This window comes from Vulpes lagopus, chromosome 10 (genome assembly GCF_018345385.1).
Source record: "Vulpes lagopus strain Blue_001 chromosome 10, ASM1834538v1, whole genome shotgun sequence".
NCBI lineage: Eukaryota > Metazoa > Chordata > Mammalia > Carnivora > Canidae > Vulpes > Vulpes lagopus.
The window spans coordinates 9,467,437-9,492,523 of NC_054833.1; the positions used below are offsets into that span (position 1 = coordinate 9,467,437).

General features: G+C 40.4%; 1 protein-coding gene across 5 annotated transcripts in view; it reads left to right on the forward strand.

The window, feature by feature from the left end:
- KIF13A (kinesin family member 13A) overlaps positions 1-25,087 on the forward strand; it is a 209,554-nt gene that overhangs the window by 135,822 nt on the left and 48,645 nt on the right. For 3 of the 5 annotated variants that reach the window (XM_041772619.1, XM_041772620.1, XM_041772621.1), the window contains exons 10-17: positions 7,266-7,377; positions 7,771-7,983; positions 10,655-10,765; positions 12,881-13,015; positions 15,201-15,331; positions 21,263-21,349; positions 21,449-21,615; positions 23,067-23,186. In XM_041772619.1, coding sequence (XP_041628553.1) covers positions 7,266-7,377; positions 7,771-7,983; positions 10,655-10,765; positions 12,881-13,015; positions 15,201-15,331; positions 21,263-21,349; positions 21,449-21,615; positions 23,067-23,186 — 1,076 coding nt within the window. The remainder of the gene's footprint in view (positions 1-7,265; positions 7,378-7,770; positions 7,984-10,654; positions 10,766-12,880; positions 13,016-15,200; positions 15,332-21,262; positions 21,350-21,448; positions 21,616-23,066; positions 23,187-25,087) is intronic. The other 2 variants (XM_041772622.1, XM_041772623.1) reach the window with 1 other exon arrangement.

Below are 25,087 nucleotides of genomic sequence, written 5' to 3' on the forward strand. Positions count from 1 at the left end.
AGCTTGCTCTCCTCTCCTGCTATGGATGGGATGGTCTTTGCCCTTATTTTGCCACACATACTCTTTGCATTTCTCCTTTACCTGTTAAGAGTAAGGAGAAAAGTACTAACTCAAGTCCAACTAATTCTTCATCATCTTTCAACTAATTCTTTAAAAGAGAAGGATTGATTGCATTCTCCTCTAAGCAACAGCCAAATGATGACCAAATGATGGATTTCTTTTCCTTGCTTAACAAGAAATGCAGAGGCACTTCTGCTAGAACACCTCAAAAATGCTGTCAGGCACCCAGCTCGATGAACCTTAATGTGTTCATGTTGTCCTCATGACCTCAAGATGACTTTGTCATTCCAGGCATTGTATCCTTATCTGTGCTCCACACAAGAGGAGGAAAGGAAGGGCAAAGGACCACTGGCTTCTGGCTTATGTCTACTGCATATGGACGTTTTCTACAAGAACAATAGTTTTCTTGGAAGCCCCACTCATTAATGTCACCCTGGATCTTATTGGCCAGAGCTGTGTTTCATGGCTTCCCAGAGCTGCAGAGGACTCTGAAAAGTGGAGTTTTGAGGCCGAAGTAAGCTTCCCAGCAAAATCAGGGTTCTTTTAGCAAGTAGGAAGGACAAAAGGGATATTGGACCAACATCCACAGAGAGTACCAAAGCCATCATTGAATTAGTCCTCTTTAGAAAGAGATCCATGTTCTATTCTTTCGTGTATTCTAAACTCAGTTTTACTCAGCAGAGATATTGACTGTTATCTGTTAGCCAGGCACAGTAATGATATGATATAGAATGGTCTCTGCTCTCAAAGCAATCACGTATACAGGGAACTCTAGCAAAGTTTAATAACTACTGCACTTATGACTTTAGAAAAAGATCATTAGAAAAATAGGTAAAATAGGGGCAGACCGGGTGGCTCAGCGGTTTAGCACTGCCTTTGGTCCAGGGATTGATCCTGGAGACCTGGCATCGAGTCCCATGTCGGGTTCACTGCAAGGAGCCTGCTTCTCCCTCTGCCTGTCTCTCTCTCTCTCTCTCTCTCTCTCTCTCTCTCTCTGTGTGTGTGTGTGTGTGTGTGTGTCTCATGAAAAAATAAAATCTTTAAAAAAAAAAGAAAAATAGGTAAAATAATATATTTGAGATATGTCCTAGGGAATACAAGTAATTCACATCATATATCCACTCCTAAGGGAAGGACTCTGGTGGTTAGGGTTTCAAGGGAAACAATGCAGGTTGGAGGAAGGTGTAGAAAAGGAAATTTAAAAAAACCAACCTGAATTATGACCATGTTTTTCTCATTGATTGTATTTATTGAAGCTGCTTCTATTTTGGTTTTGGTCCTCCTTGTTTTATTTACTTCTTATCTCAAATTCTCCACTGTTATAGTTAATAGGTAGATTTTAAAACTTCTATCATAAACCATGGCTCTCAGGTCATAAATCCCCTAGCCAAATCCTTCTCTACTCAGCCTCTCCCCATTTACTGTGTGCCCACTGCCCCGGTCCAAGACCTCATGGAATCGTTAGGAGCTTCCCTACTATGTCCACCTCCCTTAGGTTCAGGGAATGGTAGAATTAGAAAGATTCTGGGGCAATTTTTTCAGCCCCTAAAAATTAGGAAACATCCCCACCCTGTCCTAGAAACCGTGTGCTGCCCCCTTGCTTCCAGCATGAGAAGACAGCTCTAGCAGGATCTACAATTTGATTTCATTATATTCTTAAGCTCCCTAAGAATAAAATTACTTTTAAAATACATAAGCCCATTTTTCAGTTTTTTTTTTAAGATTTTATTTGTTTGATGGAAAGAGAGGGGAAGGAGAGAGAAAGAACACAAGCAGGGGGAGAGGGAGAAGCAGGCTCACCACCCAGGAGGGAGCCTGATGTGGGGCTCCTAGGATCATGACGTAAGCTGAATGCAGACACTTAACTGACTGAGCCACCCAGGCACCCCTGTTCAGTTTTCACACATTGAAGGCTCATAGTTTTTGAGACTCCACAAGCCCGGGGATCATTGCTCCCAGGTAGAAGGTAGCAGAAGCGGTGGCGTGTCCCCCTGGTCACTGGGTGACCTGGTTACCTCTCCCCCATCATGGAGTTCCCTCACCCCCAAGGAGACAGTAGGTTGATAGAGCCCTTGTTTTTTTTGTTTGTTTGTTTGTTTTGTTTTGTTTTTTGAGTTTTTTTTTTTAAAAAAATATTTTATTTATTCATGAGAGATAGAGAGAGGCGGAGGCACAGGCAGAGGGAGAAGCAGGCTCTGTGCAGGGAGCCCAATGTGGGACTCGATCACGGGTTTCCAGGATCATGCCCTGAGCCAAAGGCAGGTGCTAAACCACTGAGCCACACAGGGATCCCCCCCTTTTAAAGATTTTATTTATTCATGAGAGAGAGAATAGTTTTTTTGGGTTTCTGATATATATCTTGATGATACCCACCATTTCTTATTTTTCCCCCTGAATTTATTTAAGTAAGCTCTATGCCCACTGTGGGCTTGAACTCATGACCCTGAGATCAAGAGTAGCATGATCTACTGACTGAACCAGCTAGCCACCCCCAGAGCCCTTGTTTTGGATGTGTGCCCACTGTCAGATAAAAGGCTTCTACTAGTGATAAGCTTCCCTAACTGGGTAAGGTACAGAGCAAAGTAAACACACAATGGAGTCACGTGATCATCCTGCCCCACCCCACCCCATCCCTCTGCTGAGGCAGCTCCTTTGCTATCCATGCTGATGGGACTCGGGACTCGAAGTGTGCATGTGGTCCCCTGGGCAGTGATGAGGGTGTTTCCCTTTCCCTTTTTCCCTCAAAGCACTTGTTTGATTTGTTGTGTCCTTGTTTAGGAGTGCCAGGAACTTTCTCTTTTTATTCCTGATACTATCAAATTATAAAATAGAGGTTGCCACAGGATAGTCAGATTTTGTCCCAGTGGTGAAAAATATGTGACAACCCCAAACACCAAAAGGTGTTTGCACATGGAGGGCTACGTGGTGTGCACTTGAGAATGGCCAATATTTTTTTTTTTTTTAAATTTTATTTATGATAGTCACAGAGAGAGAGAGAGGCAGAGACACAGGCAGAGGGAGAAGCAGGCTCCATGCACTGGGAGCCCGACGTGGGATTCGATCCCGGGTCTCCAGGATCGCGCCCTGGGCCAAAGACAGGCGCCAAACCGCTGCGCCACCCAGGGATCCCAGAGAATGGCCAATATTGACCTTGAAATCACTGCGCTCTTTATAATCAGATTATATGATGGATGGATTAAAGCAATTTCTACTGTATTTCAATATTAAAAACTGATACAGTTCAAATAATTGTTTTCAACTGAAAATTTTATTTCAGTAGTTGCAAAATATGAAAGATACCTTAGCCTTCTATTCCATATTAAAGCAGAAATGTGGTTTCACCTTTTATTAAATTCTTGTTTTCTTCTATTTCATATATATCACATGCCATTTTGTTTCTTTTTAAGTTTAATTTATTGTATACTCTTTAATTCCCATCCCCTAGTTAACCCGTCCCCCCTTTAACCATCAGTTCTCCAGGCTTAAGAGTTGTTTCTTGGTTTGTCTTTTTTCCTTTGTTCATTTTGTTCCACATATGAATGAAATGATATGATACTCCTCTTTCTCAGACTGACTTATTTCACTTAGCATTATATTCTCTAGCTCTGTCCATGTTGTTGCAAGTGGCAGGATTTCATTCTTTTTTATGGCCAATATTCCACCAAATATATGTATATATACTCTTTATTCATTCATCTGTTGATGAACACTTGGGCTGCTTCCATAATTTGGCTATTATAAATGACTCTGCAGTGAACATAGGAGTGCATGTATCCCTTTGAATTAATATTTTTGTATTTTTGGAATAAATATCCACTAGTGTGATTACTGGATGGTAGGGTAGTTCTGTTTTTAATTTTTTTGAGGAACCTCCATACTGTTTCCGCAGCAGCTACACCACTTAGCATTCCTACCAACCATGCGTGAGGGTTCCTTTTTCTCAGTATCTTCACCAACTTGATGTTTAGTCATTCTAACAGGTACGAGGTAGTATCTCATTGTAGTTTTGATTTACATTTCCTTGATAATGAGTGATGTTGAGCATCTTTGCATGTGTCTGTTGGCCATTTGTATGTCTTTGGAGAAATGTCTTTTCATGTCATCTGCCCATTTTTTAATTGGATTATTTGGGGGTATTGAGTTGTATCAGTTCTTTATACACTTTGGATACTAACCCTTTATTGGATATGCCATTTACAGATATTTTTTTCCCATTCAGTATGCTGCCTTTTAGTTTTGTCGATTGTTTCTTTTGCTGTGCAGAAACCTTATTTTGAGGTAGTCCCGATAGTTTACTTTTGCCATTTTCTTTCTTGTTACCTTTGGGAGGGGTGATGTAGTGATTGAACTTGAATTTTTTTTTAAACCTCTATATTGAGGAATAGACATATACTGTATTCACATACACATACTTTATCGTTTTAAAATTTGCAATTCAGGGGATCCCTGGGTCATTCCCGGCATGGGGCCTGCTTCTCCCTCCTCCTGTGTCTCTGCCTCTCTCTCTCTCTCTCTCTCTCTCTCTATGTCTATCATAAATAAATAAATTTTTTAAAAAATTTGCAATTCAGTAGCTTTATTATTTTCAGAGTTGTATAACTATCATCACAATCTAACTTGAAAACGTTTTCATCATTCGCAAAGAAACCTTGTGTCCAAGTCATTCCCCATTTATACCTCCCCTAGCCCTGGAAAACCACTACCTAATCTCTACAGATTCACCTGTTCTGGGTATTTCATATAAATGGAGCCAATATGTGGCTGTATTAGTTTTCTAGTGTTACCATGACAGGTTACCACAAACTGGGCAGCTTACAATAATAGAAAATTATATTCTGGAGGTCAGAAATCTAAAATCAAGGAATTGGCAGGGTTTGTTCCTTCTTGGGGCTCAGAGGGAAAATCTGTTTCATGCCTCTCTCCTACTTTCTATAGACTGGTCGCTGCAGCTGCTTGACCTTCTTTGGTCAAGGTCAAGGTCATCTAACCTTCCTTTAGATGCATTGCTCCCACCTTTGCCTCTATTTTTACATGACCCTTCCCCTGTTCTCTGTATGTCTTCATATGGCCATCTTATAAGGCACCAATTGTTGGATTACAGCCTTCCCTAAGCCAATATGATCTTGTCTTAACTAATTACATCTGCAGAGACCCTAGTTCCAAATAAGTATTCATCTGAGGTTCTGGTGAACATGAATTTTGGGCAGACACTGTTCAAACCAGGACACTGGCCTTTGGTGTTTGGCTTTTTTCACTTAGTGTAATTTTTCAAGATTCATCCATGTTGTAACATGTATGAGAATCTTCTCTTATGGCTGAATAATATTCCCTTGTGAGGACATACCATGTTTTATTTATCCCTTCATTATTCTGGCTGTTGTAAATAATACTGCTATGAAAATTCATGTACAAGTTTTTATGTGAGCATGTGTTTTTATTTTGGGGGGGCTGGATTTAACTTTTGTTATTTGTTTTGTTTTTTAGATTTTTATCTATCTGTCTATCTGTCTGTCTATCTATCTATCTATCTATCTATCTATCATCTATCTATCTATCTAAGAGAGAGGCAGAGACACAGGCAGAGAGAGAAGCAGGCTCCATGCAGGGAGCCTGACATAGGACGCCATCCTGGGTCTCCAGGATCAGGCCATGAGCTGAAGGTGGCACTAAACCGCTGAGCCACTGGGGCTGCCCTGGATTTAACTTTTGAATCTGTCAATTAGAGTGCACATATTCACATCACTTTGCAGGAATGGCTGTTATTAAAATTCTGGCTCATTTTCTGCCTCTTGAGTTTGCTTTATATTTCAGTGACTTTTCAAATGACTCACCTTTAAGCAATTATGTTTTGTGAGAAACATGCTTTCTTTCAACTCATTTAATGGAAGTCTGTTGTTAGAAAGTTATCTAGTCTTAGTCTTTCATGCTTAAACTCTGGTCACTTGCTGATTTGTTTTGATATGCTGATTTGGTGTGTTTTGATTTCTCTTTTTTGTTATTTATAAAAATAAGTAATAACATTTCATTTTTTAACCATTCACAAAGCATTTTCTCTTTGTGATGTCCGGTAAGCTTTCTTGCACTCCTGGTAAATCTCCCGAGGCTGCTCTTTTCTGGCTGCTAAACTTGGGATCCAGTTGATTTACTTTTAAAGGCACACTTAGGTGCTTAACTGTGACACAGGAGGAGGTCTTCATCCCTCAAATCCACAGATCTGTTGTTTCTATGGTAATCTTTTCTCTGGGTGCAGAGAACGTACATTAACTACCAAGGAATAGCCCAGTGGTTCTTAAACTCCAGCCTGCACCAGAATCACCTGGAGGGCTGGTAAAAGCACAGGGTGCTGGGTCCCACTACAGGTGTCTGAGTCAGTAGGTCTGGGTTGTGGTGGGGCCTGAGAATGTACATTTGTAACAAGGTCTGAAGTCATGCTGCTGGCCCTAGCCCCACGTGTTGAGAATCATGGGCCTAGATAACTAAATACATGTATCACTTTGGGTATTGTTCAACTAGGGCTTCTTAAAATTTCATATGCCTATGAATCACCTGAAAATATCTTCAACTGGTTCCCACCCAGTAGGCCTGGGGAGGCTTCCAAGAGTCTGGGTTTCTAACCAGCTTTCCGAGATGCCAGTGCTGCTTTTTGTAGCAGGTGTTGAAAGAGTAGCCATATGCTATCCTCTGCATGGGTAGGTCTTTGTTCTGTACAGCTGTAAAAACTCCGCATTGAGTTGTGAAATAAGCTTGCCAGCTTTAACAAACAGAATATACCTAGTGTCGTGTAGGGAAAGGTTCTCTTCAAGTTACATGGTTATCACGGAATACAAAATGAGACGCCCAATAGTCCAAATTAGCCCCAAAGAGTAAATGGTTCAGACTTTTCATGTCACATTTGGAGTAAATTAAAATTCTCTGGAGTGACCTTTTAAATATATGTTTCTAGGTTCTGAAAGGTTGGTCTCATAGGTCCTATGATTAAACAGAATAGATTCTTACAGGGATTCTGAATTCATTCTTTCAAATGAGTGGAGTTACTTTTTTTTTTTCTTTTTCTCAGGTTCTTGACAAATTAACATAGACTCAATTCTATCAACTTTAGGGCCTTGTTCTGCATATTTTATACTTGTTCCCTGGAATGATCACGATTTAGGGAAACAATATAAATATTCCATAAAGCTAAGCTAAAAATTTTTTTCTTTTGGCAGATCACTTACAACCTTGGGGTTGGTTATATCATCGCTGGCTGACCAGGCAGCTGGCAAGGGTAAAAACAAATTTGTGCCTTATCGAGACTCAGTCCTCACTTGGCTTCTTAAGGTAATTCATTGTTCTCGTGTTCGTTTCCAACTAAAACCTGGCTGTTTCAGAGCTGGCAGCTGAAAGGTGTGTGCAAAGCTAACCAAATACACAGCAGCCCCCTGACAGTACTCCAGTACTGTTATCCTAATTCTTAGGAATGTAGAATGAAAACTCATTGCTATTGCCTTTTTTTTTTAAACCCCCAAGGTCCTGCTGTTTGACAGGCATTATTGTTGTGACTATAGGGAAGCCACATCTCGTCATAAAATTATTTGCAAAATACAAGCCCATTCCACAACATGTTTTCTTCTTTATAGAAAATATCCTACATTCGTGTTTTTAGCTTTCATCCTAGATGTTGTGCACAGAATGGGGCTCATTGCCTAAGATGCTACTGGAAATATTTTGCAGGACAACTTGGGAGGCAACAGCCAGACCTCTATGATAGCCACCATCAGCCCAGCAGCAGACAACTATGAAGAGACTCTCTCCACCTTACGCTACGCGGATCGAGCCAAGAGGATCGTGAACCACGCCATTGTGAACGAGGACCCCAACGCCAAAGTCATCCGGGAACTACGCGAGGAAGTAGAAAAACTGAAGGGGCAGCTCTCACAGGCTGAGGTGAGATCATTCTGGAGTCCCCTGTTTCTGAAGGTCCCTGGCTTATGGTTGCCGAGTGGGAACCCATGTTGTTACCTGCAGTTTTAGGTTGTCTGGATGCCATTCTGCATTGCTGTGTTGATTGGCATCTTCTGCATACTAAGCGTGGTGAGGCCAACATGAGTAATACCAGCCTTCTGTCCTAGGAACTCAGCCTCCAGCTGAGGAACTAGACAATTAAGAGTCAGTGGTCACTGTATTGCTTAAATGTTTGTTGTAGTAAATCAGTTGGCCTTTGGCTGTGGATCTCCTCCAATGTGAAATCTGAAGAACCAAATGTGTTGTTTTTATTTTATTTTTTATTTTTTCAAGATTTATATATTCATTTTATAGAAAGATAGCAACTAGGGGAAGGAACAGAGGGAGAAGGAGAGAGAGGATCCCAAGCAGACTCTCCGCTGAGCTCAGAGCCCGACATGGGACTTGATCCCAGGACCCTGAGATCATGACCTGAGCTGAAATCAAGAGTCCAGACTGAGCCCCCAGGCACCCCCGCAATGAGTTGTTTTTATTAACATTGTAAACTGTGTGCCCATAGGCATTGCAGTTTTCAGAGAAATTGGTTATGTATCATTTCTTCCTGGAGTCAGGGAAGACAAACATTAGCAACAATTCAGAAATCTCCTTTTATTTTTTTCATATATATCAGCTTCTGGCAGGAAACAAAATTGGTCATCTCTCATTGTTACCACCTTTCCTTGGCTTTACCCAGCTTGAATAATCACACCTTCTTCTAAGTAACTGTTACTTTTTTGCAAGCTGCTGGGTGAGGCACTGTCTCATTTGAAATAGGTAATAGGACTGAAATGAAGGCCACCTACCTTAGCTTAAGTCACATGCTTGTCCATGCTTCACTTGGGTGTGTACCTTGGGCTGCTAAGGTCACATTCATTCATACCACTCTCTTCTGACCCCTCTCCCCTCTTTAGTTAGGAGAGTATTAAGCTGTTGGGGAGGAAGGCTAATAGATATTGATTTTTGAGTGCTTGTGTACCAGGCTATCTATCAATCTATCAATGTATCTAATCAAAAAGGTAATCAGTAAGAGATTGAGACAGACAGACCAGAGTCAAAAGCCAGGGATCTGAAGGGTCTCTTCCTTGGTAATGGTGAAGTTACATTTTAACAGCGTGTTTACATGTCTCTTCTTCCAGCTATGGGCTTCTGAAGTGCAGAAAGCCTTGTTTAATAATTATTTTCATCCCTAACTTCTAGTGCAACATTGATACTGGAAAGCACCACTTAGCATAATGCCTGGCAGCATTGTAAGTGCTCAATAAACATTGCTATGTTTGTTATCATGATTATAATCATTCCAGTGCATCAAGCATAGCCTTTTATTGATGCCAGGAAGGGTAGCAAAACACCTGAGAATGAAAATTCTGATAAACTTTGAAGAGATTTGTGATACTAGGAGGAGGGTGCAGTGGCTCTTGGAATTCATGTATCGGTGGATGAGCTTGTCTTCTTGTCTCTGAATTGTCTCTGAGTTGAATCTTGTCTCAAGATCCTTTTGTCTCTGAATCTGCATTTCCACTGGGACCATGTATCCAGGCCAGATGGCTAGAACCATGACCATGCCTGGACAAAGGGAACAGAGGGGAGCCACAGGAGGTTCACCAAGATAGAGTTTTCATGGGTGTCCCTTTGTACCCAGCACTGAATGTCACTCTCAGCCTCTGTGAGACTGACACCTCAAGGAGAGTTCACATCATCGCCACTTGGGCTTCTTGTCCAAGTCTGCCATCTTTCCTATTCCTTTCCTTATTCTTAGAGGCTCCTGTTGCTCTGGGATGTCAAAGCATGTTGTTGCCAAGTAAAAGCCCCAGAAAATTTTAAGATGCATATATATATATCTGTATTTAGACCCCTTAGTTATTCTCACTGAGCAAACTCAGAGGGAAATTGCTGCCATTTTACCCAGAGGTCCTGTTTTCCAAGAGAGTGATAAATATACCAAGTTTATTACCATCAATAAGAAAACTAGTTTTAACATCTGAAACCAAGGACGTACTTACTATGTATTGGCAAATTGAATTTAAATGAAAAACAAAACAAAAAAAGAAAAGTAGTTTTAAATTATCCAGAGTCAAATTTTAAAATGAATATTTACCTTTCCTGGTAGATTATCACTGGGGTGTGTTTATTGGTGATGTGTATTGATCTCCTTCTTACTGAAAAAGAAATCTGCTTATCTTTTTTTCCCTACACTTCTGTTTTGACAATTAACTAGCATTTTTTAGGTCTTTAAACATGAAAGATGCCTAGCTGGTAGAGCATGGGACCCTTAATCTCAGGGTTGCGAGTTTAAGCCACATGTTGGGCATGGAGCCTACTTGAAAAAAAAAAGGTCTTTAAATATGAAAGGAAAAAATGAAAAAAAAAACCTCTGTAATGATTTGTAACAGTTTAATTCAAGGCACTGGTGTTCATTTTCTCCTTTAAAGAGTAGCAGTTCTGTATTCTTACATTTCTTTTGATTAATAAAGATCTAAAACCCACCCTGACAGTGTATGACTTAATTGCTTCCAACAGACTGTTGCTAGCCATGTATGAAGGACCATAAGGGATTGTTTTATAAATAATGCTGGGAAAAGTTAGAAAATCAGATATCTCTGGTTTCATTTTAAAGGCTATGAAGGCCCCTGAACTGAAAGAAAAGCTTGAGGAGTCTGAAAAGCTGATCAAAGAGCTGACGGTGACTTGGGAAGAGAAGCTGAGGAAAACAGAAGAAATCGCACAGGTAGCTTGATCATTTAAGCCTAAAATCTTGTGATTCTTTTTCATTTGCTGTCTTTTCTGTGTAGCCACTTGTCATCCTCAACAAGTCATTTAAGGACCTCTTTCTGCTAATTGAGACCTCAAAGATCAGTGTTAGAGGCTGATTCATTGTCTTTCTTTTTTATTTTATTTTATTTTATTTTATTTTATTTTATTTTATTTTATTTTATTTTATTTTATTTTATTTTATTATTTTATTTAATTTTAATTTAATTTAATTTTATTTTATTTTTTTATTTTATTTATTTTATTTTATTTTTTTATTTTATTTTATTTATTTTATTTTTTTATTTTATTTATTTTATTTTATTTATTTTATTTTATTATATTATATTATTTTATTTATTTTATTTTATTTTTTATTTTTTATTTTATTTTATTTTATTTTATTTATTTTATTTTATTTTATTTTATTTATTTTATTTTATTTTATTTTATTTTATTTGAGAGACACAGAGAGCACAGGAGCAGGGGGAGGGACAGGGGGAGACGCAGACTCCCCGCTGAGCAGGGAGCCTGACACGGGGCTCCATCACAAGACCTTGGGATCATGACCTGAGCTGAAAGCAGATGCTTAACTGACTGAGCCACCCAGGTGCCCCAACTTCCTTGTCTTTATCAGCAACCATTTGGTCCACTTGTTTGCTAGATGTGCTGGAGAGCGCTGAGTTGTAACAGGCATGATACACAGGAAAACATTGAATCTTTCCTGATTTTCCATTTCATGATTTTGGATCACCTGGCAAAGCATGCCACCTGACCGGCAGAGCATTTACAACCCACATCATAGTTTTTTTTTTTTTTTTCAGTGTATTTGATTCTCTGGGCTTGTGAGAAAATGCTACATGAACTTTTCTTGAGATGTAATATAAGGCAAAGACTAATGCTGCACTTATGTGTGTGTGTGTTTTATGAATCTACACAATGCATTTTGTGAACATTTTAATCTCACTGACCACTTGGTAAAAAGTAGACCATCCCAGTTAGGTAGCTTGAAAGCAGTAACTGGGACCTAGTCAAGCCTTCTGCTTATATGTTTCTTGTATTATTCACACACACATACACACACAGACACACTCACATACCCATACACACATGCCCCTAACTCCCTATCTCTTGCACATTGCTTTGTGCTGCTTCACAGCACTTATCACCATTGGAAATTCTGTATTTTATGTGTCTGTTGTTTTATAGTCTGTTTCTTTCTACTAGAATATAACTTTTCACAAAAGAAGAGACTTGTTTACTGTTGTATTCCTCACCCTAGATCAGTACCAAAGACTTAAAATATTTCATGAATGAATGAATGAATTCAAGGCCCCTGAGTAAGGAACGAACCTGCTCTTTCAGCCCCATCTCTCCCATCGCTTTCCCACGTTTACTAGGGTTCTTGGCACCTGAAATCACGCAGTATACAGTCTTTATTTTCCTATCCCCTTCTGTCAGAACACCCTGCTCTTACCTTACTACTGCCCCGTTTCTTCCTTATAGAGAAAGAAGACATTCTTCTTATACTTCAAGAAACGTCTCAAGTGTATTTTTTTTTTTTGTAAGATTTTATTTATTTATTCATGAGAAGCAGACAGAGAGAGTCAAAGACATAGGCAGAGGCAGAAGCAGGCTCGGAGCCTGATGCAGAACTCGATCCTGGGACTGGGATCATGCCTGAGCCAAAGGCAGACACTCACCGCTGAGCCACTCAGGCGCCTCCTCAAGTGTACTCTTTTCCTGAAGCCTTTCCTGGTCTCCGAACCCACCTGATTTCCATCCTCGGAAGCTCCGTAGTACATTGTTCCTCTCCAGTAGCGCAGGGCTCTCCTCTTCTGATTTAGATATGTCGTAATCCCTTCTACTAGACTGTAAACCCCTTAACAGGAAGATGGTGTCTGGTTCACCCGTAGTATCCTGATAACACTGACAAAAAATGTCACACATGTTAAATGCTCAGTAAACTTGGTGGTAATGTGTCATTTCATTGGCATTGTCCCCAGAAATAGTGACTTAAACTTTCCATGGATACCTCATGTGGATAGAGTAACAAATAGAGTACCCTGTTTTTGTCTGTGTTTGTGCCCAGGAGAGACAACGACAACTTGAAAGTATGGGCATTTCCCTGGAGACATCGGGTATCAAAGTGGGGGATGACAAGTGCTACTTAGTCAACCTGAACGCAGACCCTGCTCTCAACGAACTTCTGGTTTATTATTTAAAGGTAGGAGAGCATATAAATAGATAGTTGCAATCCTGATTCATTCACATTCAACTCCTATTGGAATCTGGGTGCCCATACCCATGATTTTGTTTTTTGTATCCAGCTTATTAGCACTCATTAAAAGTAAGAGGATAGATACTGCAGTGTGGTTACCATTGAGAGTGAAAACCTCCCCTCTGGCAACCATCAGTTTGTTGTTTGTATTTATGGGTCTGTTTCTGCTTTTTCTTTGTTTGCTTCTTTGTTTTGTTTTGTTTTTTTTTTAAGATTCCACATAAAGCGAAATATGTGGTATTTATCTTTCTCTGTCAGGCTACACTTTTGGAAATGCTGGCATATTTTGTTAAGTGAAATAAGACATTTGTTTGAAGTAGGCACCTGATAGACACTGATAAGGGGCACCCCAAAAGATATAAGACACTTCTAATATGTGCACACATGCACACACAATTCCTGAGGTGTAGTGGTATATATACAAATACATGGCAGTATTTAAATAACTCTCAAGGATTGGAGACCAGAGGACTTGAAGGCTGCTTATCTAACTGTCCACACACCTAAATCTCTAAATGCAGAGGTATTACCCGCTTGACAAAAGTTAAATAGATGCCTAGATAAGGATTATGATCTGCCTTGAACAAATATAAAAATGCAATGGAAAATAAGCTGGAATTGAAGAAAGGAGCCCCAGTTTTCCCTTATCCTTTTTATTCTACTTTTTCCAAAGACCTAAATATGGTGCAAATAGCTCTTGACGGAGTGAGAGTCCACTAATGAACTTAAGGTCTGTTCGTTATGAAGTGATTAAGGCATAAGGAATTTTATCCAAAATCCTAATATTGAAAGACCAGGCCTTTCTATTGAATGGGGGAAATACTCCTATTGTGGTGACTCAATGATTTTTAGAGCAATAGAAAACACAAAGGGATGAGCAGTGGACCACTTCATGGGAGTGATAGTCCTCATATGCCTAAGGTTTGAGGTATCCACAGGCTTCAGGACTCTATCTAATATTGGTATTCAGAACTCAACTACTTCTATCATTTTATTTTTATTTTTTTAAGATTTCATTTATTTGAGAGCCAGAGAGAGAGAGCATAAGCAGAGAGAATAGTTAGAGGGAGAAGGAAAAGCAGGGAGCCTGATGCGGGGCTCCATCCAAGGACCCTGAAATTATGACCTGAGCCAAAGTCAGACATTTAACTAATAACCAAGCCACCCAGGCACTCATTTTTATCATTTTAAGTTATATATTTGAAAATACCATTTTCCATGAAACTACTGTTTAGTGGTTCTTGAATTTATATAGCTATTTTCAAAGCATTTTCAATGTCAATTCAGGTGAAAGAATCCCACGAAGTATATCAAATTGATGGTATTATCCTTGTTTTTCAAAATAAATAGAGAAAGAGAGAGAGACCAAGGCTTGCTTATAGCCATGTAAATAGTAAGCTGTCAAGTTAACATGGGAACTCAAAATAGTCTACTGTCAAGTCTGATTCCCTTATATTGTAAAACAATATCTTTTTGCTTTTTAAATAGTCTTTTCATTTTTCTTTTAAGATTTTATTTATGGGCTACCCCAATGGCTTAGTGGTTTAGCACCACCTTCGGCCCAGGGCGTGATCCTGGAGACCCAGGTTTGAGTCCCACATCAGGCTCCCTGCATGGAGCCTGCTTCTCCCTCTGCCTGTGTCTCTGCCTCTCTCTCAATCTCTCTCCTTCTCTCTCTAATAAATAAAATCTTTAAAAAAAAAGATTTTATTTATTTATTCATGAGAGACACACAGAGAGAGAGAGAGAGAGAGGCAGGGACACAGGCAGAGGGAGAAGCCAGCTGCATGCAAGGAGCCCAATGTGGAACTCAATCCTGGGACTCGGGATTATGCCCTGAGCCAAAGGCAGACATTCAGCCACTGAGCCACCCAGCCATTCCTCTAAAACAATATCTAATCACTGTTGGTTGGTGGGTTTTTTTTTTTCATAGCGTTTAAACATTTTAAAAATGCAGTGTCTTACGGTAAGCTTTGGACTTAACAATGCTCCAGGTATCATGCGTGTCCCGTCTGGTTGATTTAATATTGTCATGCAGATGCTCTTGAGTTATTCATATTGATTGTGATAAATTTGTGTTGAGTTACTTGTAAGTGTAGTTTTTTCCCTTTCATTCCCGATCTGTTACCAGGACCATACCAGGGTGGGTGCAGATACCTCGCAGGACATCCAGCTGTTTGGGATAGGAATTCAGCCCGAACACTGTGAGATAGATATTGCATCTGATGGCGATGTTACTCTTACTCCAAAAGAAAATGCACGGTAAGAGAAGTAAAGGCCTACTTCACATATCTGTGAGCCTGATTTTCAGGAGTAGACTGCCCCCTTTCTATCTGTCGCCTCAGTTATATCAAAGGTAGGACTTCACTGGGTTCTTGGGGATAGTCTTTCCCATTGTAGGGAGCTGTATAGCAATGCTGAGAGCACCAGCTTGGGGGTGGCTGGTTCTGCCTGGACAGGCTGGGGTATCTTAGGTAAGATCCTGTTTCTAAACTTCAGTTTCCTCAGGTGAATCATAATAGTAGGCAAAACAGAAATCACTTGCTCAGCACCTGACAAGTACAAATATTGAATAAAGTTAGTTGTTACCCAGTATAATTCATTGTATAGAAAGCAGTTAATCAGACGCATCCATTGTATGAAAAATTCCTAAATCACGCAATAATATGTAGAAATTTGAGAACTGACAGGATAGTATATTTACTTTTGAGTTTCTATTAAATGCTGTCTTGAACCGTTACACAATCAAGTATAAAGTTTATATGAAGTCCTATAACAGTATTTATTAACACACCAATATCGTGACCAGAATACTCATTTTTTTCTTTTAAAGATTTTATTTATTCATGAGAGACACAGAGAGGGGGTGGGAGTGGGGCAGAGACACAGGCAGAGGGAGAAGCAGGCTCCATGCAGGGAGCCTGACGTGGGACTCGAACCTGGGTCTCCAGGATCATGCCGTGGACTGAAGGTGGCACTAAACCCCTGAGCCACCCGGGCTGCCCCAGAATACTCATTTTTATGAGGAAAATCTTACACTCATTTCCAATTATTCTATTAATATTGGCCATATCAATTTCTAAGTGATGACAAACTGAGACTAACAATAATGGCATACATGAGTCATGAAAGTTTATAGGTCTTGTGTTAGTTACAGTGATATCATTGTTGAGATATTTAATGGCAAAAGGATGCTATTCCTTAGTTTTTAACTTATTCTAAGTTTAGGTAACCGTTTGCCTTATGCTGTGTTCCCCTATATTAGAAACTCTGGATTTTTTTAATATTATGCTTTTTAATTGATAAAATTATATATAAAGTGTACAGTATAGTGTATAATATGATTGGATCATACTCAACACCATATCTCAAAATAACTTTTATTTTTTATTTATTATTTTTTTTAATTTTATTTATTTATGATAGTCATACAGAGAGAAAGAGAGAGAGAGGCAGAGACACAGGCAGAGGGAGAAGCAGGCTCCATGTGCCGGGAGCCTGATGTGGGATTCGATCCCAGGTCTCCAGGATCGCGCCCTGGGCCAAAGGCAGGCGCCAAACCGCTGTGCCACCCAGGGATCCCCAAATTTTATTTTTTTAAGATTTTATTTATTTATTCATGAGAGAGACAGAGACAGAGAGGCACAGACACAGGAAGAGGGAGAAGCAGGCTCTATGCAGGGAGCCTGACACGGGACCCAATCCCAGGTCTCCAGGATCACACACCAGGCCAAAGGCGGCGCTAAACCCCTGAGCCACCCAGGCTGCCCTAAAAATAACTTTAATCAGCAAATTTCCTCCATTTCCAGTTCCAGTGGCACAGTTTTTTATTCTGTTCTGTGTCTTTCCTCACCTTGCCCAATCTCCTCCTTTCCTGCCCTGGGGCAGTGGTGCATTCATTCAGTATTCTTTGTTACAGGCTCTGTGCAGGGAATGCCCAAGTATAGGGACTCAAAGCCTGGTGGAGGAGAATGAGTAGAAACAACAGTGATTATACAAGAAGATAAGTGCTTTTTCCTGCAGATCTGATCACTATGGAAATGTGTGGGGTTGCAGGACTGGAGATAGGGAGATCTGTTAGGATATTATTATGATATTGTCATGGGAACACAGCAAGTGGCAGGAGAAGTGAAGAACAAAATGTATTGGAGAATTATTTGAGGCAGCCAGGTTTAGTGATGTGCTTGAGGACAGGATGGGGAGTCAGTTAGTAAAAGGGTGAAGTCAGCAATGGTTACAAGGTTCTGTCTTAGGAGACTAGATGAACAGTAGAGATCCTAAACTGAAGGAAGGAGTTACAAGAGGAAGGACAGGCTTTGAGGATGATGGGTAATGAGTGGTAATGGATTCACTTTGAGATCCTGTGAATTTGAGTGTCCTTGGGGTATTAGTGTGAATGTATCCAGTTGGACATTGGATTTGGGGATGTAGAGTTACATTCATAGCATAAAATCGGCCACTCGTGTTGTTGCCTGTATTAAAAGTGGATCCAGAGTGTGTAGTGAAAGAAGTAAACCAATGTTTCGAGGATGGTCTGAGGAGCCTGGAGACAAGGGATTCAGAGAGGCAAAGATACAATGATGGAATCCAGGGGAAGAAAAGAATTTTAAGGAAGAAGTCGTCAAAGTAGAGGTTAAAAAGCTTCTGTTGGATATAGCAGTTAGGGAAACACTAGCAATCTTGGGATGTTTAGGAACCAGGTAGATGTAGGTATAGAAGGAAAAAATGCAAAGAAGAGAGAATGGGGGAGTGGCGAAGTTGAACTGAGAATCATGGTTGTGAAGATGGATATGGGATTGGAGACAGAGCAAGAGAAGGACATAGGTTTAAGGGATAGTCACTGTGTCTTCAAATCTGTCTTCAAATCCACTTATTCTCTCTTTAGGCATGTCTTACCTACCACTTAACCGTTGCATTGAGTTTTTAATTTCAGTGTCTCTGTCTTTCATTTGCAGAAGTTTAGAACATCTTTTTTGTTGTTGTCATTGGGCTTGGTCTGTATTGGTACAGTCTTGTTTGTACTGCACTGTGTACCTTCAATAATTAGATTTTTACTTATTTTGGTCTGTATTTGAAATTCTGTCTCTGAATTTGTTGGGACTTCAGCCGGACTGTCACATCCACTGGTAACTTTGCTTCCCTAGAGCAGCATGTGATTCCTTAAGTGTGCTCATCTCCAGCAGGAGGTTATCTGTAGGCGTCTTGTGGCCTGGATGAGGGAACATAAATTCCTGCAGAGACATTCTGTATTTGCTTCTTAACAAGTACCCCAGGCATATGTCCAACTAGAAATAAATTTTTATGCTAATTTCTTGGCTTGGATACATTACCAAGCCAGGCAATTTCCATAACTTTCTCTTTATATTATTGTAATAACAGCATACTATAAATGCCAAAGTGATGTTTTCTATGTGTGTTCAGAACTAGATGTGTGTGTGTGTGCATGCGTGTGTCTGCATGCACACACACACCTGTATAAGGGTTCCTTCAAAATAGATATGGTCACAAAAGTTAACAATAAACAAAAAAGCAAAGGGTATTATATTCCTCTCTCATTTGCTCTGGAACTATTTTTTGTTTTATTCTAGAATAATACTGCCCAATAGAACTTTCTGAGATAATGGGAAGGTTCTAGATATGCCAAGACCATTTCAGTAGCCACTAGTGAGTTGGTGTTTTGGGGTATCAAAATGTAGCCAATGAAAAAAAGAACTGAATTTTTAAATTATAATTTAGAGTTTAAAATAATAAAGGACACTGATTGACACATTTTTCTTCATCACTGCTATTCCTAGATGTTAGATTATAGCTACATTAGATATGTCTAGATATCCATCTATCTATATATTAGATTATTAGATAGATTATTTAGATACCTTAATAAACTGGGAAGGTATTTTCCTTGAAAACTGACTAATCAATGTTTGGTTTTTAGGTAGAAGAGGTGAGTATTCTGTTAAAAATTTTCCCCTCAAAAAACAACTTTTCATCATCCTTTTGGCAAAAATACTTCTATTTTTTAGACATACATATGTATTCTGATCTCATTTTCCAGTTTTTGCAGATGAATAATTCAGTCCATAATTCAAATAGATGGATACAGACCTTTGGAGCTTGAGTTAGCATTGAAAGTCATTTTCATAAGCAAGAATAAAGGGAGCATGTTAGTGTAAAATGTACACACCAAAGTTTTATCATGTTCATGTATAATAGATTAAAAACATTTGAGATGGTATTTCCAGGGTATTTTTCTCAATAAAAACTTACTCCCTAGACTTGAAATATTACTATAAAGGTGGGTTTGTTTTCATAGGTGACTTCTTATTCTGTAACTCTGAGCTAGAGAGTCCTGTAAAGATTAGGAGCCAGATAATGAGATTCTGCAAGAAAAGTAACTTACTAAAAAAAAAAAAAGAAGGAAAAAAAAGTAACTTACTGAAAAACTAAAACTCAGAATAGTCAACGTTATTTTTTTCCATCAAACTCCACCTGACAGTCCTTTAGCAAATTAAACTTTAATTTTTTCATATCAGCAAAATCTTTTTTTTTTTAAATGAAGGAAACATTTATAAGAAGACTAAAATTGGTATTAAAAATTCTGGAAGACTTTTCCTCTTCCCTAAGAAAAGTCGCAGGGGCCAGGTTTTGACTATGTTAAAGTTGATGAGATCAGTTGATGAGATCTCCTGATTGGCAGGAAACCCTATGACTCTTACAGTGAGTAAGTTAGCTTGTCACTAGTTAGCTGTAACAAAGCTGAAATGTAGGGAAGCTGCGGTCTTGAGAGGTGAGCTCCAAATATCCACTGGACAGAGCTGGGACTTCAGGATTTGTTTGAGGCAAATCCCGGATGCATAAGCCAACACAAACCCAGAGACACGGCACCCGCCATTGACGGTGTGACGCATACTGTATGACAAAGACTGTTGTTTCCTCGTGTCCTTTTGTTTGTCGTGTTTTTACAATGTGTTTGATAGGTATTTAGGCTTTAAACCTGGTATTCTTTTTATGTTTTCCCAAGTTTTTATTATGGAAAACTTCAAATATATGACGTAGAAAGAAGAATATAATGAACTTCCATATATCCATCATTCAGCTTCAAAAATGAACACCCCACAGACAATTTTGTTTTTATTTATGTGTCCTCCCCATCTCCTTCTCCCTCCTGCCCCTCTGGGTTATTCTAAAGCAAATTCCAGACATTATAACTTTGTGTCTATAAATATCTCAGCTTCTATCTCTAAAAGACAAGTATTCTTGTCTCCCCACCCCGCCCCCATGTTGAAGATGAGCTCCGCCTCTCCATCCCCAGGCTAGATAACCTGGAGCTGGCCTCCTGGCCGCCTGTTGGCCCAGTGCCCAGTCCAGCAACTTCATGCAGATAAGCTCTGCCCCCTGCCCACCAGCAGGATCTGTTGGCCTGAGGAGATCCTGGGCCCTCCCCCTGGCTGGCTGGGCCACCAGCTTCCCTCCTCTGACTCTGGGGGGTCCACATCCACTCCAGGGGAGTGTTGTCTCCCCAGTCCTCTCTCACACACCTTCCTTTGCTGAATTAAAGTTTGTAAGTAAATGGTTTTTAAAAAAAATACCATCACACCTAAAATAATTACAGATCATCCCTTACTAATATTCATATATTGAGCTGGTGTTCAGATTTCCCCAATTGTATCATAAATGTTCCTTTTCAGTTCTTTCTTGAAATCAGGATCAAATAAGATTCAACCGTTGTCATTGGCTGTTATATCTCTTTTGGCATACAGGTCTCTCCTCCCTCCATTCCTCCCTGTCTCCCCACCTCATCCTTGCATTTTATTTGCTGAAGATACCTGGTTGTTTCCCACGGTCAACATTTTGCTCATTTCCACCACCTTCTGCATTTCCCTAAATCGGCATTTAGATATGAAAACTTGATCAGGTTTGGCTCATATTTGGACCGGAGTATTCCATAGGCATTCTTGTGTCCACCTCCATCAGGAGCACATCACGTCAAGTTGTCTTAGGGATATTGGCAGCCCTTGATCATCATTGCTTAGATCACTTCTTTTGATAGTAGTTTTAAAGCTATTTTTCTTTCTTTAGGGATTAGTAGAATACATCTGTTAGAAGAAACTTCCCCATTTATCTCTTTGGCTACTAGGGCTGCGTTTTGTCCTCTTTCTGATTGAGCTGACATATTCCACGGTATTCCTTCAGGTCCTGTGTAAATGGCACCCTTGTCTGCAGTACCACCCAGCTCTGGCATGGTGATCGAATCCTGTGGGGAAATAACCACTTTTTTAGGTAACATCTTTGTGCTTCCTAATATTTTCCTTTATTTTTTTTCCTGTTATCGGAGTATAAAACAAGTCAATTTTCTCTTAATGATGGAAAACCCCACAGAATTAATTTACCTAAGAGGAAACGGCGAGATTGGTTGAAAGACTTTGAAAAGGAGACAGGCCCACCAGACCATGACCTGGACGCAGCCAGTGAAGCTTCCTCAGAACCAGACTATAACTATGAATTTGCGCAGATGGAAGTTATCATGAAAACCCTGAATAGTAATGGTAAGAGCTTACGTCCAGATTCCTCTGTCTTGGGTAATTCCTGTCTCACACAGTTCAATGAGGGATGCCCTTGCGTGAAGTGGAAGTGTCATTCTGAAATTTAGACACATCAAATTGCTAGGTGTTTTTTTTTTGTTTGTTTGTTTTGGTTTTTTTTTTTAATGATTTTCTTCATTTGTGAGACAGAGCATGAGCAGGAGGGAGGGATAGAAGGAAAAACAGACTCCCCACTGAGTAGGAAGCCGATGGGGGCTTGATCCCAGGACCCCAACATCATGACCTGAGCTGAAGGCAGGTGCTTAACCAACTGAGCCACCCAGGTGCCCCCCCATTCAGCGATTCTTTGAATACCTAGGGATCCCAACCTTGAACCATGGAGGAGCTCTGGAAGCCTCTGTCTGACGGTGCAGGGACAGCATCACGCTTTCCCAGTGGGGCTCTCCCCTGAAACATTTACTTTCTGAATGCTGTCTTTAGGTAAGCCTATCTGAGAAGAACGTGAGCGTAGCTGGAGAATGTCATTCAGATCTCTGGCATATCAAATTGAGGATTTCATTGCAAGAATAAAGACTTGGACCTTTTTTATCTCTTTGGATTTTTAGCCCCAAGGACCCCCTCTTTTCAATTATAAAAATGAAGTATAAAGAAAAGGCTAGATTGATAAAACAGGTGTGATGTATTAATAGGAAGATTATAGAACAAGAGTAGAAAAGAACATCTGTGAGATTAGGGCTGCACATCAGCTGCCAGGGCTTTGGACACTGCACCGCAGGCCGGACCACAGCTAGAAATCAGAACTCCATCCACTCTGCTACTGGCTCACCAGTTGGGCGGAATTCCAAAAGGCATTCCAGAGTGATGTTCAGACATCAGAATCACATTCATGGGCCCTTTTCTGACATGCCTGAGCAACAAGTCTCGTGTGAGTAATTTTGGATGGATACAGGGTGTGACAGGAGGGCGTGGGCACCAACTCCAGGTGCGGGAACACCCGCTGGAAGAGCATTACATCTTTACCTGAGATTACAGAATTCTAGAGGTCTATGTTGCTCAACTGCAGAGCATCCCAATGGTAATTTAATCGTCTCTTGTCCCACATCACAGATTTCTAATTTTATTCAATCACTATGTTCTTATCATATTTATATGAAAGCCCTGACTAACCGAGGAGTAGTTAGTATCTGTTAATTCCTCCAATCCTCTTAGCCAAACCAATTAGTCACTGGTGGCCTGACTCATGGTATTAACACGAGTTATCCATTTGTATTCCACATCAAGCCTTGTTCCCCAGTGTTGATTTTTTCTATTTAAAAGCAGTGTTCCCCCTCCCAACTCTTTACCCAGTTCCCCGTGTAAGTGGGGCTTCCCTTGGGGGCATGCAGACGTGCTCTTACTCAGTGCTGAAATGCCAGTGGCCTGGTGATGTTCATGGAATTCACCTCTACTGCTAGGTGGCTTCCCGATAATAAGCCTGTCTGCCTGGTGGTCGTCCCCCTGGTGGTCCTATTTGAAGATTCTCTTCCCTCTCCTGTGGTTTCAGACGAAGCTCCTCCACAAACAGTGGGATAAAGGTTTTATCTGATTGGTGTTAGCATGGGGGAGCTTGAGTGGTTTTTAGCAGGGCTGCTGACCGATGCTTATGCCTCATGCTTTGGCAAAATGTAACTAACACAATGGGGAAGAAGCTGAAGTTTTCTGCCTGTCCGAAGCACTCTATTCTTTTTTTAAAAGATTTTATTTATTTATTCATGAGAGACATAGAGAATGGCAGAGAGAGAGAGGCAGAGGGAGAGCAGGCTCCTTGCAGAGAGCCCGATGCGGGACTCAACCCCAGGACTCTGGGATCACACCCTGAGCCGAAAGCAGATGCTCAGTCACCGAGCCACCCAGAGGTTCCCAAACCACCCTATTCCTGGTTGAGGAATGCACCCTTTTAAATCATGACCCCTCCCTCCCCCATGTCCCAGCTCCATTGACATCCCATTGGTTACAGTCTAATCTAGTAGCTGGTCTTTCCCTCTATTTCCAACAGCATACAAGTGTCATTGGTATCATTGCTCTTGTTACTAATGGCTGGCTGACCCATGTCAGCTCAGCGGTTCAAGGCATTGTACTTGCAGAGAGTGACTATCCTTCATGCCAGTAATAGGCTAGAATGATGTATTTTCAAATCTCTAAATAATGATCTAAAACCCAAGTCACTGGAATTAAGAGTGAAGCAGACGTAGTATCTGTGGACGATAATGTGTTCTTCTCAAAGGTTCAGAAGAAGAATTAGGCACTCATCTGTTGTCATAGAGTCAGTGGTAGCTTTATTTTTTTTTTAAAGATTTTATTTATTTATTCATGAAAGACACAGATTGAGGCAGAGACACAGGCAGAGGGAGAAGCAGGCTCCAGGGAGGGAGCCCGATGTGGGACTTGATCTGAGACTGCGGATCACGTCCTGAGCCAGGGGCAGGTGCTCAACTGCTGAGCCACCCAGGTGTCCCCAGTGGTAGCTTTAAAGTTAAGAGCAATTAAAAGGGCTGATGACAAGTCATTGAGCTTATTCTATCTGGGATTAAAGCTGTGTTTTTCCCCCTCCCCCAAAGGATCTGCTTCCCTTCAATTTAGTGATTGGGCACCTAGGTGTGAACGAATACTGATTGTTTATCACATCAGTACCTTCCAGCCTTTACTACTGGCACCCTCTATTTTTCCCTTCTCGGGGCAGCTAAATAAGTGTAAGCACCTTACATGAATTACATACCAGATAAAAGGATAAACTAATGAAGAGAGAACATGCTATGCCATAATAAACATGATCCTTTCTCTCTTCTTAAAACACCTACCTTTTTGGTATCTTGGCCTTAGGCTCCAGACACTGAGTTTTAAAACCCCTCATTCAAGAGGAGGAAAATGATAGGGAAAAAAATAAACTGTAGACAGTTTTTTGATGGTTGATTGGTTGGTTGAAAATAGGCTAAATGGTCTTTGGTTTCTGTCGTAGGCCATTATCATGGAGTCAGACTGACCTGCCGATTAGAGTGATCTATTTAAAAAATATGCTATAGAGTGATAAAGGCTTGAACCTGGCTAATTGCAAAGATGATATCAAATATACCTAAGACAACAACTTGTGTTGAAATCAGAGGTTGAAGAAAGGAAAGATAGACATGGAGAAAGAAACCTTAGTCCCTGTATCTCTGCCCAGGCTCTGGGTCGTGTGGTCTGTCCCAGTTCCCTAGGGCTTGGCTATACTGTGGCAAACTGAGGGGAGGGATACTTTGACTGGCTCCTTCTTCTATATCTCTTAGTGGTTTGTGGCCACTGATGAAGCCTGGTGAATAGTTATGTCATGGCACCTGCTAAAGCACTTTAAAGCAACCTTGGTCACATTGCCTCTGCATCAGCATGGAACCTTGGGGTGAAATCCTCTCAGCCATTTAGGATCCTGTGTGTGTTTTCTACACACCACTGACTAGCAAGC